The sequence below is a fragment of the Neoarius graeffei genome, chromosome 17 (assembly GCF_027579695.1).
Source record: "Neoarius graeffei isolate fNeoGra1 chromosome 17, fNeoGra1.pri, whole genome shotgun sequence".
Lineage (NCBI taxonomy): Eukaryota > Metazoa > Chordata > Actinopteri > Siluriformes > Ariidae > Neoarius > Neoarius graeffei.
In genome coordinates, this window is record NC_083585.1 from 60673051 (window position 1) to 60690707 (window position 17657).

Sequence of the window (17657 nt, forward strand, 5' to 3'; positions counted from 1 at the left end):
CGAGAGAGCAAGAGAGACTGACCGAGAGAGCGAGACCCTGACTGAGAGAGCGAGAGCGAGAGAGCGAGACCCTGACTGAGAGAGCGAGAGCGAGAGAGCGAGACCCTGACTGAGAGAGCGAGAGCGAGAGAGCGAGACCCTGACTGAGAGAGCGAGAGCAAGAGAGAGACCCTGACCGAGAGAGCAAGAGAGAGAGAGAGAGAGAGAGAGAGAGAGACCGAGACCCTGACCGAGAGAGCAAGAAAGAGAGACCCTGACCGAGAGAGCAAGAGAGAGAGACCCTGACCGAGAGAGCAAGAGAGAGAGACCCTGACCGAGAGAGCAAGAGAGAGAGACCCTGACCGAGAGAGCGAGACCCTGACCGAGAGAGCGAGACCCTGACCGAGAGAGCGAGACCCTGACCGAGAGAGCGAGACCCTGACCGAGAGAGCGAGAGAGAGAGTGAGAGAGAGACCCTGACCGAGAGAGAGCAAGAGAGAGAGAGACCCTGACCGAGAGAGCAAGACCCTGACTGAGAGAGCGAGAGAGAGAGAGCGAGACCCTGACCGAGAGAGCGAGAACGAGAGTGAGAGAGAGAGACCCTACCGAGAGAGAGCAAGAGCAAGAGAGAGAGACCCTGACCGAGAGAGCGAGAGAGAGAGCGAGACCCTGACCGAGAGAGCGAGAGAGAGAGAGAGACCCTGACCGAGAGACCCTGACCGAGAGAGCAAGAGAGAGAGACCCTGACCGAGAGAGCGAGAACGAGAGTGACAGACCCTGACCCAGAGAGAGCAAGAGAGAGAGAGAGAGAGAGAGAGAGACCCTGACCGAGAGAGAGACCCTGACCGAGAGAGCAAGAGAGAGAGAGACCCTGACCGAGAGAGCAAGAGAGAGAGAGACCCTGACCGAGAGAGCAAGAGAGAGAGAGACCCTGACCGAGAGAGCAAGAGAGAGAGAGACCCTGACCGAGAGAGCAAGAGAGAGAGAGACCCTGACCGAGAGAGCAAGAGAGAGAGACCCTGACCGAGAGAGCGAGAACGAGAGTGAGAGACCCTGACCCAGAGAGAGCAAGAGAGAGAGAGAGAGAGAGCGATAGAGAGAGAGAGAGAGAGAGACCCTGACCGAGAGCGAGAACCTGACCGAGAGAGCGAGACCCTGACCAAGAGAGCAAGACCCTGACTGAGAGAGCGAGACCCTGACCGAGAGAGCGAGAACGAGAGTGAGAGAGAGACCCTGTCCGAGAGAGCGAGATAGAGAGAGCAACAGAGAGACCCTGACCAAGAGAGCGAGACCCTGACCGAGAGAGCAAGAGAGAGAGAGAGAGACCCTGACCGAGAGAGAGAGACCCTGACCGAGAGAGAGAGAGAGAGAGACACTGACCGAGAGAGCGAGACCCTGACCGCGAGAGCGAGAACGAGAGTGAGAGAGAGACCCTGACCAAGAGAGCAAGAGCGAGATAGAGAGAGCAACAGAGAGACCCTGACCAAGAGAGCGAGACCCTGACCGAGAGAGAGCAAGAGAGACAGAGACTGAGACCCTGACCGAGAGAGCGAGAGACAGACACTGACCAAGAGAGCGAGACCCTGACAGAGAGCAAGAGAGAGAGACACCCTGACCAAGAGAGTGAGAGCGAGATAGAGAGACAGCGAGAGAGAGAAACCCTGACCAAGAGAGCGAGAACGAGAGCGCAAGACCCTGACCGAGAGAGAGAGAGGGAGAGCGAGCCCCTGATAGAGAGAGCGAGAGACAGAGAGAGACCCTGACCGAGAGAGAGAGTGTGAGCGAGCGAGCAAGACCCTGACTTAGAGAGAGCGAGAGACAGAGAGAGACCCTGACCGAGAGAGAGAGACACCCTGACTGAGAGAAAGTGCAATGCAGAGGAGGCTGTTAGTTCCCATGAGCATTTTCAGCTCACCAAATATTAAAAAAGAACAAAAAAAAAAAAAATTGTTTACAGTGGAGCGCTGTTATAACACGGTATTTGAGATCCAAACAATCCGACCGTGTTGTGAGTGAATCTGTGTTTAATGGTCTGGAAAATTCTGGCATGGGTCGAGCAGAAAACATTCCATGAACTTTATTGTTTTTAGATAAACCAGTTCCCTGAAGATATCCGACGCAGAAATTCCAAGAACTACGATCGTTTTTACCATTCTGATAGCTTTTTTTTTAATTGTTGACAGTCAGTGTAACAAATTATATGTAATAAAATATTCTGCTGCCCGTCACATCTGTGTGTGTTCACATCTGGTGCACTTCAAACTCTCACTGGGTGTTTTTTTTTTATTATTTTGCTTTATGTCGTTATAAATATTTTGTTCAGTTGTAGCATATAATCTATTTAATCCTAGTAAATTTACATTCACTAAATGAGCAAGACAGGGGTATAAGAAAAAAACCTCCCATTGCAATTTTCCCACGTAAAACTTTCACAAAAGGCGGCGGCTAAATCTGGACTGAAACAATAAATTAATTCAACAACAGCAAAAAAATTCACCATCAGTTTGTGTAAGTACTACTTGAACTGCTCCCAACATTTCTGTTTGTTGATTTTTTTTCCATGCCCAGGAAAGCAAAAAAAACCACGATGGGGAAAAAAAACCACGATGGAAAATCCCTCATTAATAAGACCAGGATCTATGAATATGCATGATTATGCAAATTAGAAACACCTCCCCCTGCCATGCCTCATATCTGCCCTGAAAGCAGCTGAGTAAACGTTCTCGAAATTGTGGTTGGTCAAGACGAGTGGGATTTCAGCCAAACTTTGACACATACACCATAACGTTACCATGACAACCATGAGTTTGTTCTTCGCCTGCAGGTTCTATCACTTTCCCAGAATTTCCCAGTAATGCCGTAATCTGCGAATAATTTGCATTTCACACTAACAGATTTATGAGGATGGGTTTGGAATGGAAAATCCCTATTATTCAGTACACGATGATGGATTTGTCAGTTGAGCAGCGCAAATGTTCGAGATGGTGTTTTAAATGCTTTCAGGCAGAAGAATAAATCAGCGTTAACGCTCATCCCTTGAGCACTCACTCAGCAAGGCGGTGAGTTTGGGCAGGAGGCCGACCTGCACCATCCTGTTTCGGAGTCCTGTGTCGAAGGAGAGGTTGAGCAGGAGGCGCAGCGTGACGTTCAGCAGGTCGTCGTGATCGCACGGCACCACGCGAGCGAGCTTCTCGATGGTGTCCATCTCCGCCTGAGTACGGCACAATCACACACACACACTGCAAATGAGGGAAGAAGTAACTGCAAAAGTCTTAGGTGCATGTAAAGAAATGCTGTCGACCAAAAATAATGAAATGAAATGTTTCAACATTTAAAAAAAAACGATAAACAGTAAGCATTAAGCCATAATAAATGAAACAAAGTCAGCATTTGGTGTGAGACGAAAGACAGGTATATAAGTGTAATTCTGGGAGGGTATAAGAGGACAGAAGGTATAAAGAAACGAGAGAAAAAGGTGAAAATAGAGTGATTGTTGAAGTGTTCTCGTTCTTTTATGAACCTCTGAAAAAAATCCAAGCCCTTTTTCTTTTGAAATGAGTCCCCTCCAAAAAAAATCCCTTTTAAGAACGCCAACCTAATTCACCTGATTTAAAAACACAAGAGTGTTCTGAGAGTACAATATCCCCCGCTGGCAACTCGGCCATAACTCTGGTAAAATGCAACTGAATTGAACAAAATTGCAATATATGTGTATTACTGACGTATAACAAAGAATCCTGCCAAATTTCGTAAAATTCCTCCAAAAATTGTAAAAAGGAGTTGATTTCAGAAGGTGAGCACCCTTCCTGGGACGGACAGACAGACATTGCCACGACATAATCCCCTTAGGGCCTTTCAGCCAGCAGGGGATAAAAATTGTGAGGAGAGTTGATTTCAGAAGGCACGCACACCTTGATGAAATTGCCAGAGTACAAGTTGGTTAATAATCAAGGGCATAACTCTGGGAAAATTTGCCCAAATTAAACAAAATTTCAGTCTGCGTATAACTGTCATAACAAAGCCTTTTGCCAAGTTTGGTGAAATTCCTCCACAAATTGTGAGAGGAGTTGATTTCAGAAGAACGTACACCCTCATGAAATTGTCAAAGTATGAGTTATTTAATCAAGGGTCAAAACTCTGGGAAAAATTTCACAAACTAAATTAAATCGCAATCTGCGTATTACCGTCACATAACAAGGGCTTTTGCCAAGCTTCGAGAAATTCATCCAAAAACTGTGAGAAGCGTACTACTGACATATAACAAAGAATCCTGCCAAGCTTCATGAAATTTCTCCAAAATTTGTGAGAGGAGATGATTTCAGAAAGTGAGCACCCTTCCCGGGACAGACGGAGGGAGGAACAGACCGAGGGACATCGGCACGACATAATCCCCCTTCAGGCCTTTTGGCCAGCGGGGGATAAAAAATAAGACCTACCTGTAACATTTCCCTCACGGTCAGTATGTGTCGCATGAGCCGAGCTGTCACTGATGTCACTGAACAACCGGACACGATCGCTTTCTCCTCTATCCAGAGTTCCCACTTAAAGTCAAATATCCAGTTCCATGACGTTCCCTGACTAAAAAGCTGACTTTCCCTAACCTCAAATGAACAGAAAAACAGGCTGCCTTTACGCTGAACAGACAAAAACCATCCTCTGTGTTTTAAACCCATCAATTTGCGAGCTTTATTTAATAATTCACACGTTTTCAGAACAAAACTTTTTGCTGCTTAAACCTTGTGAAATCCTGCATGGAAAATATTCCCATTTGGCCCAAAACGGCAGCTACAATTTAAACATACTACAAACAAAACAAAATTCCCTGATATTCCACGACTCGGCTCAAAATATAAACAAATCCCCTTTCATTCCATATCTGGAACAGACTTTTTAAAATTCCAGGATATTCCAGAAATTCCCATGGGAACTCTGTTCATCCTGGATTTTAGATTACGAGAGTCAGCAGGCTTGTTTCTCTCTATGATAAATAAATGACCTATTTTTATTTAACACATCATGCAGTACCAGTCAAAAGTTTGTACACCCCTATTTGACTCATTCATACAGGTATTCTGTATTGTGACTGTACAACAATAGTGAAGACGTCAAAACTATGAAATAACATAAGGAACATAAATGGAATTATGTCATAAACAAAATCTGTTAGATATTTTAGATTCTTCAGCGTAGCCAGCATTTCCCTTCATGACGCTTTGTACACTATCAGCGTTCTCTTAACCAGCTTCATGAGGGAGTCACCTGGAACGCTTTTCAATTAACAAGTGTGTCTCGTCAAAATTAATTAGTGGACGAGTTTCTTGCTTCTTAACGTTTCTGAAATCCAGGAAGCAAAATGGCACAGAGACGACGTGAGAAACAGACAAGACGTTCTGGCAAAGTCCCCTTCTGAGAACGGCCTATTTATACACAGCAGAGCAGACCAGGAAGTGAATGCCGGCAAGATGGAAGTCCCATCCTAGATCCAGATTGCGCTGAGCTGGGAGATAATAAATCTCCGGAGTGGAAATCCGGGGCGGATCATGACAGTACCCCCCTTCAACGAGTGCCTCCAGGCGCTTTAGGAAGAGCGTCAGGGTGTTGCTGGTGGAACTCCGCGATAAGTGTTGGGTCCAGTATGAACCTGGCGAGGACCCAACTTCTCTCCTCAGGACCGTAACCCTCCCAGTCCATCAGGTACTGGAGACCTCTGCCTCGCCGCCGCACCTTCAGCAGTTTCTTGACCGTGTAGGCCTCGCCAACATCGATGAGCCTGGGAGGAGGAGGGGATTTGGAGGGTGAGAGCAAAGGACTGGAAACCAGAGGTTTAAGCTGTGATACATGAAAGGTAGGGTGAACACGCCGCATGGTGAGTGGTAATGCCAGTCTAACAGAACATGGGTTGATTACCTTCTTGATGAGGAAGGGTCCAAGGAGCCTGGGTGCCAGCTTGTGAGAGACGGCCCTAAGTGGCAGGTGGTCCGTGGAAAGGATAACTCGTTGGCCAACTCGGTAGGTGGGTGCCTTGGAGCGATGTTTGTTGGCCTGCTTCTTGGATGTGAGTGTGGAGTGAATGAGTCTTCTCTGGGCCAATGCCCACGTCCTCCTGCAGTGGTGTATATAGGCCTGGGCTGATGGTACGGCGACCTCCTCATCCTGGCTGGGGAACAGTGGTGGTTGGTACCCTAGTGAGCACTGGAATGGAGAGAGACCTGTGGCAGAGGAAGGGAAAGTGTTATGTGCGTATTCAATCCAAGGAAGGTACTTGCTCCAAGAACTGGCATCCCTGGATGCCATGCACCTGAATGCAACCTCCAAAGCCTGGTTGGCCCGTTCTGCCTGGCCGGCCCATTCTGCCTGGCCGTTGGTCTGTGGGTGGAAGCCTGAGGAGAGACTACAGGTGGCCCCGATGAGTTTGCAGAAGGCTCTCCAGAACTGTGCAGTGAAGTGAGGACCCCAGTCAGAAACTATGTTGGTAGGCAGACCATGTAGGTGGAAAACATGGTGGATGAGTAGTTCTGCGGTCTCTTTGGCTGAGGGGAGCTTGGGCAGAGGAATGAAATGGATGGTCTTAGAAAAACAGTCAATGACAGTGAGGATGCATGTATTGCCACCTGAATTGGGGAGTCCTGTGATGAAGTCCAGGGCGATGCGAGACCAAGGTCGATGCAGAGTAGGAAGGGGTCTTAGTAGGCCGGCAGGGGGTTGATTGGGTGTCTTGTTCCGGGAGCATATGTCGCAGGCTGCCACGAACTCCTGGACATCCTCCTTGATGGATGGCCACCAAAAGCGCTGCTGGATGAGAGCCAGGGTTCGGGCAGCTCCCGGATGACAGGCCAACTTGGAACCATGACCCCACTGCAGCACCCGAGTTCGCACATGACCGGGGACAAACAGATGGTTACGAGGAATATTGTTGGAGTTACCTTCACTGGGGTCCTGCTCCGGGGCTTTCTGCACCAGCGTCTCAACCTCTAGAATAGCAGCTCCCACCAGGCAGCGTGGAGGAAGGATAGTCTCGGATGGCTTGGACTCCTCTTGGTGGGAAGAGAACATCCTGGACAGGGCGTTGGGTTTGCTGTTCTTGGAGCCTGGGTGGTAGGAGAGCGTTTAGTTGAACCGGGAGAAGAAGAGAGACCAACGGGCTTGACGGGAGTTGAGACGTTTGGCAGACTTGAGATACTCCAGGTTTTTATGGATGGTCCAGACTAGGAACAGGAGGTCAGACCCCTCGAGCCAGTGCCTCCACTCCTCCAAGGCTAGTTTCACAGCCAGTAGTTCACGGTCGCTGATGTCGTAGTTTCGTTTGGCTGGGGATAGCCGGTGGGAGAAGGAGCATGGGTGGACCTTGTTGTCGTTGGCCCTCTGGGATAGGATGGCTCTGACCCCTGACTCAGAGGCGTCGACCTCGACGATAAACTGCTTGGTAGAATTGGGTATGGTTAGAATGGGTGCTGTGGTAAACCTGTGCTTGAGACTGGAAAAGGCTTTCTCTGCTTCCTCCCCCCACTTGAACTTGGTGAGGTCAGGACTGAGAGAGGTCCGGCCACCGTGCTGAAGTTGCGGATGAAATGCCTGTAAAAGTTGGTGAACCCCAGGAAGCGCTGGAGCTCTCGTCTCGAAGATGGGGTGGGCCAGTCAGCGACTGCCTCCAGCTTGAGGGGGGGTCCATCTGGATCTTGGCTGGTGAAATGATGAACCCCAGGAATGAGACAGAGCTTTGGTGGAACTCGCTCTTTTCTGCCTTAACGAACAGCTTATTCTCCAGCAGGCGTTGAAGAACCTGCCGGACGTGACCCCGATGTTCCTCCAGGGAGCGAGAGAAAATCAAGATATCGTCCAGGTAAACAAAGACAAAGGTGCAAAGAAAGTCCCTCAAGACATCATTAACCAACGCCTGGAATACTGCGGGCGCGTTAGTCAGGCCGAAAGGGACTATGAGGTACTCGTAGTGGCCTGTGGTGGTGTTGAAGGCTCTCTTCCACTCGTCCCCTTCCCTGATCCTAACTAGGTGATAGGCATTGCGTAAGTCCAGTTTAGTGAACACCTTGGCTCCCTGGAGTAGTTCGAAGGCTGTAGTCATAAGCGGTAGTGGGTAGCGGTTCTTGACTGTGATGGCGTTGAGACCTCGATAGTCAATGCAGGGGCGGAGCGACTTGTCTTTCTCCACAAAGAAGAATCCCGCCCCTGCCGGGGAGGAGGAAGGGCGGATAATCCCAGCTGCCAGAGACTCAATGATGTATTTCTCCATGGCCTGTCTCTCGGCGGGGGAAAGAGAGTAGAGATGTCCCTTAGGTGGTGCCGTTCCTGGCAGGAGGTCGATACCGCAGTCATAAGGCCTATGAGGGGGAAGGGACACTGCTCGGGTCTTACTGAAGACAGGCTTGAGGTCCAGATACTCCGGAGGCACATGAGAAAGGTCGGGAAACTCGCAGGCTGAGGGTGGAGGTGGTTTGGCAAGAGGCAGAGTGGAGTTCAGGCAGGAGGCCAGGCAGGAAGGACTCCAGCCTAAGATGGCAGTCCAGTTTAAGTGGGGGTTGTGCTGCATCAACCAGGGTAATCCAAGAATAATGGGAATGTGAGGGTTGTTCGTGATGAAGTTGTATAGTTGTGGAGTGATTACTTTTTACAACCCCGATTTCAAAAAAGTTGGGACAAAGTACAAATTGTAAATAAAAACGGAATGCAATAATTTACAAATCTCAAAAACTGATATTGTATTCACAATAGAACATAGACAACATATCAAATGTCAAAAGTGAGGCATTTTGAAATTTCATGCCAAATATTGGCTCATTTGAAATTTCATGACAGCAACACATCTCAAAAAAGTTGGGACAGGGGCAATAAGAGGCTGGAAAAGTTAAAGGTACAAAAAAGGAACAGCTGGAGGACCAAATTGCAACTCATTAGGTCAATTGGCAATAGGTCATTAACATGACCGGGGATAAAAAGAGCATCTTGGAGTGGCAGCGGCTCTCAGAAATAAAGATGGGAAGAGGATCACCAATCCCCCTAATTCTGCGCCGACAAATAGTGGAGCAGTATCAGAAAGGAGTACAACAGTGTAAAATTGCAAAGAGTTTGAACATATCATCATCTACAGTGCATAATATCAAAAGATTCAGAGAATCTGGAAGAACCTCTGTGCGTAAGGGTCAAGGCCGGAAAACCATACTGGGTGCCCGTGATCTTCGGGCCCTTAGACAGCACTGCATCACATACAGGCATGCTTCTGTACTGGAAATCACAAAATGGGCTCAGGAATATTTCCAGAGAACATTATCTGTGAACACAATTCACCATGCCATCCGCCGTTGCCAGCTGAATCTCTATAGTTCAAAGAAGAAGCCGTGTCTAAACATGAACCAGAAGCACAGACATCTTCTCTGGGCCAAGGCTCATTTAAAATGGACTGTGGCAAAGTGGAAAACTGTTCTGTGGTCAGATGAATCAAAATTTGAAGTTCTTTATGGAAATCAGGGACGCTGTGTCATTCGGACTAAAGAGGAGAAGGACGACCCAAGTTGTTATCAGCGCTCAGTTCAGAAGCCTGCATCTCTGATGGTATGGGGTTGCATTAGTGCATGTGGCATGGGCAGTTTACACATCTGGAAAGACACCATCAATGCTGAAAGGTATATCCAGGTTCTAGAGCAACATATGCTCCCATCCAGATGACGTCTCTTTCAGGGAAGACCTTGCATTTTCCAACATGACAATGCCAAACCACATACTGCATCAATGACAGCATCATGGCTGCGTAGAAGAAGGGTCCGGGTACTGAACTGGCCAGCCTGCAGTCCAGATCTTTCACCCATAGAAAACATTTGGCGCATCATAAAACGGAAGATACGACAAAAAAGACCTAAGACAGTTGAGCACCGAGAATCCTACATTAGACAAGAATGGGTTAACATTCCTATCCCTAAACTTGAGCAACTTGTCTCCTCAGTCCCCAGACGTTTACAGACTGTTGTAAAGAGAAAAGGGGATGTCTCACAGTCGTAAACATGGCCTTGTCCCAACTTTTTTGAGATGTGTTGTTGTCGTGAAATTTAAAATCACCTAATTTTTCTCTTTAAATGATACATTTTCTCAGTTTAAACATTTGATATGTCATCTATGTTCTATTCTGAATAAAATATGGAATTTTGAAACTTCCACATCATTGCATTCCGTTTTTATTTACAATTTGTACTTTGTCCCAACTTTTTTGGAATCGGGGTTGTATCTTAATTTGGGACTAAATGGGGCAAAACATTTACGCCAATAATAAGAAACTAATAGGCAACACGGTGGTGTAGTGGTTAGCACTGTCACCTCACAGCAAGAAGGTTCTGGGTTCGAGCCCATGGGCCAACAAGGGCCTTTCTGTGTGGAGTTTGCATGTTCTCCCTGTGTCTGTATGGGTTTCCTCCGGGTGCTCCGGTTTCCCCCACAGTCCAAAGACATGCAGGTTAGGATAACTGGTGGCTCTAAACTGACCGTAGGTGCGAGTGTGAATGGTTGTTTGTCTCTGTGTGTCAGCCCTGCGATGACCTGCCGACTTGTCCAGGGTGAACCCCGCCTCTCGCCCATAGTCAGCTGGGATAGGTTCCAGCTTGCCTGCAACCCTGCACAGGATAAGCGGTTAAGGATAATGGATGGATAATAAGCTAATAATAACTAAGCTAGGCCTGTAACTTTTTGTGCACCCCCCCTTTAAAGTCAAAATCAAATGGCTTGTTGTCTCAAGTTTGGCTTCATCAGTCAACATTATTGGTGGAATTGTAGCCTGCACTGCGGGATCCAGCAGCATTGGCAATGCTAAATCTACCTTAAATTCGACGTCACATAGTTGACGTCATAGTTTTGGGCTTTTTAGCTTGCCAAGTCCATTGGTATCAACCTATTATCACCCAGGGTCATGTGCATTCCATTTTAGTTTGTGCTGCCGAGGATCAGCATGCCCAGTCTCCCGCCTTTGCCTGCCACCTGACTCATAATGCATCCAACACTGGTGCCTGTCCTTGCAGGTGGCGAGCCCACATGGCAGCGGCTCCATGTAATTTCTTCGGGCTGTGCCCAGCCAGGCCCCATGGGTCAAGGCCCGGCCACCAGACACTCACCGGCGAGCTGCCCTCCCAGGTCTGGCTCCAGGAGGAGGCCCCAGTTTCCCGCTCCCGGGCGAGGTGCTGCAATTCTTTCTTTGCTGTTTCACTGGGGTCTTGAATCATGCTTCGTCTGGCCCCTCCTCTGGAACCAATTTGCCTTGGGAGACCCTACTAGGGGCTAATGCCCTCAACAAGACAGCTCCCAGGATCATCAGGACACCCAAACCCCTCTACCATGTCAATGTGGTGATTCTTCAAAGGGGCTAAAATGAAGCGCGAGATAGACAGATGGATTGGGGCAGCATCAGCAGTGATGTGAGCGTTGTACCGGTCCATTGTGGTGAAGGGGGAGCTGAGCCTGAAGGCAAAGCTTTCAATTTACCAGTCAATCTACGTTCCAACCTTCACCTATGGTCATGAGCTTTGGGTAGTGACTGAAAGGATGAGATCGCGGATACAGGTGGCTGAAATGAGCTTTCTCCACAGGGTGGCTGGGTTCACCCTTAGAGATAGAGTGAGGAGCTCAGACATCCAGGGGGATCTCGGAGTCGAGCCGCTGCTCCTTTATATCGAAAGGAGTCAGCTGAGGTGATTCGGGCATCTGATTAGGATGCCTCCTCCTGGGCACCTTCCTTTGGAGGTTTTCTGGGCACGTCCACCTGGGAGGAGATCTCAGGGCAGACCCAGAACACGGTGGAGAGATTATATATCTCATCTGGCCTGGGAGCGCCTTGGGATCCACCAGGAGGAACTGGAAAGCATTGCTGGGGAGAGAGACACCTGGAAGACCCTGCTTAGCCTGCTGCCACTGCGACCCGACTTTGGATAAGCAGAAGGAAAAAATGGATGGATGGTTATGTGCGTGAAGGGAGTGGTCTGCCACTTTGTTTCATCATACCAACTACTTACCACAGTTAATTACGCAGATGTCATCATGGTCACAGGTACACTTCAATTTTTACATGTTCAACTCCACGCAAAAAACATACCAAATGCAGTGCACATGATCGTGTGTATGCGATGTTGTTCTGTTGCCCTCCTTGCCAGATAACATGACATAGGTGAACCTTGTATCTGAGTAACCATGGCAATGCTGGGGCTGAATTCAGCACCGTCACAGACTTGACCACAAGTTCGTGGGATACCTACTTTTGGCTGAGCTGCAGTCGAAATGATTAAAAGCTGCATCGAGTTGAGTTGTGTTTTCTTTACACACACACTCTCATCCATGACGTGCAGAGGGTAATCCTGTCTGCTGGCTTTCAGTGGAGAAATAACACTGTTAGTTCAAACCAAGGTTGCAGGTAGAACAAGCCAAGTTGGCCGTTTTCATACATATTTCGATATTCTCCAACAACTAAGAAATGTCCAAGAGGTCTGTTGAGTTTTTTCATTGGAGTCCCCAGGGAGATCCTGCTGTTTGTACAGGTTTTGGATCTCTCCACAAAAAACACAGGCCTCGAGATGGCTCTGGGACACACATTTCTCAGTATTCACAGAAACACTCTCATATGGAACGTTTGGAGATGCTGTTGCTTGAGATTTTCTTTTGCTTTTGGTGTGTCATAAAGCATGAGTTACGTTTACTTACATTTAACCCACACTTGAGATCACAATAACACACTACAGTATTAATACTGTATATATAGTTAAAATTTAACTTCATGTCTCATTGACGACGTCACCACGAATCTGTGGGATTTCACCATCAGGAGATCAACCCAAGCTCACCATGTCGTTCTTGTTCTCCAGGAAGATGCTGAGCTTCTTGAGGAAGGAGACGACGAGCACCAGGAGTTCCTCATTATCCCGATCCAGAGTCTTGACCAGCAGCTGGACGATGTTCTTGTTCCTCATCTTCAGCTCTGTGCGCGTGTCCTCAGCCAGGTTCAAGAGCAGATACAGAGCAACTGGAACAACAGGACGGTGGTTATAACACTTCATAACACTAAGTCGAGAGAAATGAGAAAGGGCTGAGCGTTACCTCTCAGAAGCTGCTCCTGCTTCACCAGGAGACTCTGGTATTTCTTATAAGCTTTTTCATGTTCTTTCTTCAGGTTCTGGTTATCAGCATCTTCTTCACGTATCAGGATGTTAAGGATAAAGAGAGAGAAAATGAATAACAACAAGTAGCAGATGAGTGCTCGGTCAGCTTTTCCTTCAAACTGTGGGCATCAGAGCTCGACATTAACTCTTTAATCCATTCGTCCATTCGAGTCGGAGCAGCAGGAAGATGTCTCACTTGTCCTGATCGTAACCTTATTCCGATGTATTTACAAGTTCAATGAAAGGAAAGTGATTAACAAAAAGTTTATCAAAAAGCAGGTGTAGTTATGATCATTACACTTTAAAGGAACAGTCCACCGTACTTCCATAATGAAATATGCTCTTATCTGAATTGAGACAAGCTGCTCCGTACCTCTCCGAGCTTTGCGCGACCTCCCAGTCAGTCAGACGCGCTGTCACTCCTGTTAGCAATGTAGCTAGGCTCAGCATGGCCAACGGTATTTTTTGGGGCTGTAGTTAGATGCGACCAAACTCTTCCACGTTTTTCCTGTTTACATAGGTTTATATGAGCAGTGATATGAAACAAGTTCAGTTACACAAATTGAAACGTAGCAATTTTCTATGCTTTGGAAAGTGCGCACTATAATGACAGGCGTACTAACACCTTCTGCGCGCTTCGGCAGCGCATTGATATCGGAGCTCCGTATCAATGCGCTGCCGAAGTGCGCAGAAGGTGTTAGTACGCCTGTCATTATAGTGCGCACTTTCCATAGCATAGAAAATCGCTACGTTTCAATTTGTGTAACTGAACTTGTTTCATGTCACTAGTCATATAAACCTATGTAAACAGGAAAAACGCGGAAGAGTTTGGTCGCATCTAACTACAGCCCCAAAAAATACCGTTGGCCATACTGAGCCTAGCTACATTGCTAACAGGAGTGACAGCGCGTCTGACTGCGTCTGACTGACTGGGAGGTCGCGCAAAGCTTGGAGAGGTACGGAGCAGCTCGTCTCAATTCAGATAAGAGCATATTTCATTATGGAAGTATGGTGGACTGTTCCTTTAATGATTTATAATTTTTTTTAGTAAAACTCAAACTTTAATTGGAACAAAAATGATCCAAAACGATCCAAAGCCCCGTTATGGTGTGTTCTAACCCATTACCTGATCTGCAGTTGTAAGAGTCAGACTCACCCACATTCAAAGCTTCTAGAGGAAATAAAGTTCAATCCTCATTAGTAAACGAGTGGGACATGATAAAGGGGACAGAATCAAGCTGTGAACGAGAACAAATCCTGATCGAGTTCGACACTGTCGTAAAAATATATCCCATGAAATATTTTACCACATTTGTGACGGTTAATGTGAATCACACAAAAGAAAAATACAATAAAAAGTCAGAATGAAATGAAATTAAGATTCATCACAAATATTTATTTTATTGAGGTGTTCGATCACCATTTCTCTGATTTTGATGAGTCTATATAATAATCTATAAATTAGATATTACGCTATGGTTATTTTTACACACACACACACCCCTGCTGTACTCGGTTTCCCTGGAATTTCATAAAACAATAACACGGCCGGATCACTGAGGGGACTGAACTGGTTTTGGGGGAACTTTATTGATGTAACTCTTGAATAATTTCTATAAAATTGATGATTTTTAACCAATATTTAACCAAACGTTTGGTTGTCCCAGACAGTCGGACTACCGTTAATGTCAAGCCCTGGGCATGTTTTATTTACAGCAGAGCACATTACATGGGAAAAAAAAACAAAAAACAAAAACACAGTAGTATTTTATTCAGCGGACAGCACAAAACCTCAAATTAAAACCGTGACACAATCAGTTATAGCCTACGTATAATTATCAGTTATTCCATGAAATCGAGTCGTACATGAGCTGATAGCTGGCGAGGTGCGTAGCACCAAGTTGTCTATAATCCATGTACGATGAGCTTGAGTGGAATAACTGTTTTATTCTATCCACATTCACTGGATTTTGAGAAACGAAGCATTTTTATTGTTTTTTTTGCAAATTTGATAAATAACTTTATGCAAAATGTCTGACAAAATCATTTCCGCTTAGAATGTAAACAAACTGGCAAAATCCCAGGAGCAATTTGTGAAAAATGCGATAATAATTCTTGAAAAATTAAAAAAAAGATACGTTCTTACCATCAAATACTTTTATTCCATATTTTGTTGCTTTTTATTTTTTATTTTTTTTGGGGGGGGTTTGTTTTCAAGTAGAGTTTTTATTTCATCCTCGGTTGGTTCAGCAACACGATCCGCCATTTTATTTTTCTTAAAATAATAATAATAATAATTATTATGATTACTAAAATAATATTTTATTAAACTGCTGAATAATCTGAATGGAAGCCTTTTTTTTAATGATAAAACTAGAAGAAAAAAAGGTTTGATTCACGATTTGGACTATACCTGGAGCAATACTTCAGCAATGCACGACACTCCTATGAGATTTATTTTAATGCTCACTATCTTTTCATCACCAAAAAAAAAAAAAATCCTGCTCTCTCGGTCTTCAGTTCACTGATTTCATTCAGGTTTAAAGGGATGTGTTTAAACCTGGTGGTCTGGATGCTCCTGAAAACCCCGTCTTAAACAATTCAACTTAATAAAAATCTGGAAACGTGCACTGCTGATAAAGGACAATCAAATCCCATAACTTTCCACGTCTGGAATAGAGTTTTAAAATTCCTCGATATTCCAGAAATCCATGAGGCAGCAGAGGCCACACCCCCTTCGGAAGCGTCAGTAAGGATATAGGCTTTGCTCTTCTTCCCCAGCTCCTCCTGCCACAGGTCGTATCTCTTCAGCTCGTGCTCCACCATGTTCATGCACAAAGCGCCGATCTTATAGTGCGTGATCAAACCATGGAACTGGGAGAAGCTGCAGGAGAAACACAGAGCAGCCGTGAAAGGTCATCTGAGGTCAAAAAACTAAACTGGAGATCTTGAGAATGTGCTCGGTCTGTACGTGTGATGTGTGTGAGCTTGAGTAATTTGAGGTTATTTAATTTGGGTATTTAAATACACAGAATTTATCTTTGAAATTTAAACGTGATAGAAAGTTGACTTGGTTGACAAAGTCAAATTACAGCATGTGTACATTTTTTAATTTATTCTTTACAAAAACTCAGCTTGCTAAAATTTACAGACACAAAATTACATATGATGATTACTTTTTGAATTTATTTCAGGTTAAAAACAAGGAAGTATAATTTAAAGGATGGAAAGTTGGAGAGAGAAAAAAAATGCAAAAGGAAAAATCAGAAATCAGAAACTTCAAGGGAAAAATTTCGGTCCAGAAGGATTCAGATAAAAAATAAATAAATAAATAAATAAATAAACAGTAAAAAAATTTAAGGTAAAAAAAGTATTTAAATGTACAGAACTTACTTCAATAACATTTAAAATCATCAAATTAAAGTTTTGCTTAAATATTTTGAGAAAAAATATATTCAGGTTTAAAAAATTAATGTAGTAAAAAATTTAGAGTTAAATCAAAAGTACTGGAAGAAATGTGAGGTTCCAAATTCAGATAGTAACAAGAGCACTCTGAATGAACAATATCCCCCGCTGGCAACTTGGCCATAACTGTGGTAAAATTAGATGGAACTGAACAAAACTGCAATATGTGTATTACCGACATATAACAAAGAATCCTGCCAAGTTTCGTGAAATTTCTCCAAAAATTATGAGAGGACTTGATGTCAGAAGGTGAACACCCTTCCCGGGACGGACAGACGGATATCGCCACGACAATCCCTCTTCAGGCCTTTCAGCCAGCAGGGGATAATTTAAAAAAAAAAAAAAAAATAGTAGGAATTTTTTTAATTTGGAATTTTATGCCAGATTTCAGCAGTTGTCCAAATTTTAGCTCCTTAAAAAAATGTAGTAAATTTTGTCGTTTTCAGGTTGGACTATAAAAACACAAATGTAAATCAGTTGAGATGAAAAAGAAATAAAACTCTGATACCTGGAGAAACAGAAGAAGATGTAAACGATGGTGGTGGCCAGCTCCAGACTCTGCTTCCAGTCCTCTCTTAACACTCTCGCTAGAGCACCGAGCGCCGCTTCTGAACACACACACACACACACACACACAGGAAAGAAACACATGAAGAAGACAAAAAAAGGATGAAGAAAAAAGGAAGAAGAAGCAGAAGGAAGAAGAAAAAGAAATGGAGAAGAAAAGAAGGAAACAAGAAAAAAGAAAAAGAAGAAAAGAAAAAAGAAAAAGAAAAGAAAAAAGGAAGAAAAAGAAAAAAGGAAGAAGAAAAAGAAGCAGAGGAGAAGGAAGAAGAAGAAAAAAGAAGGAAGAAGAAAGAAGAGGAGAAGAAGAAGACTGCAGCATCTCATCCATGGATAAAATTACGTCAAATACATTATGAGGTGTTTATTTGTTTGTGATTCCGAGCTTAATGCAAAAAATGTGATACGATACGGCCACTAGTTTAGCGCTAGTTTAGCGCTTCGCCCATCTCCAAGAGGTTTGTGGTTTTGCTCCTAAAGGTAGTTTGATAGGTTTTGATGTTTTAAAAC

General features: G+C 45.1%; 1 protein-coding gene across 1 annotated transcript in view; it reads right to left on the bottom strand.

Annotated features, from left to right (window-relative positions):
* The window catches only part of kifap3b (kinesin-associated protein 3b), a 76832-nt gene that overhangs the window by 47504 nt on the left and 11671 nt on the right, over positions 1 to 17657 (bottom strand). The window contains exons 6-10 of the mRNA XM_060898211.1: positions 17092 to 17191; positions 15878 to 16002; positions 13057 to 13155; positions 12804 to 12982; positions 3028 to 3190 (exon numbers count right to left, since the gene is read on the bottom strand). Of these exons, the coding sequence (XP_060754194.1) occupies positions 3028 to 3190; positions 12804 to 12982; positions 13057 to 13155; positions 15878 to 16002; positions 17092 to 17191 (666 nt within the window). The remainder of the gene's footprint in view (positions 1 to 3027; positions 3191 to 12803; positions 12983 to 13056; positions 13156 to 15877; positions 16003 to 17091; positions 17192 to 17657) is intronic.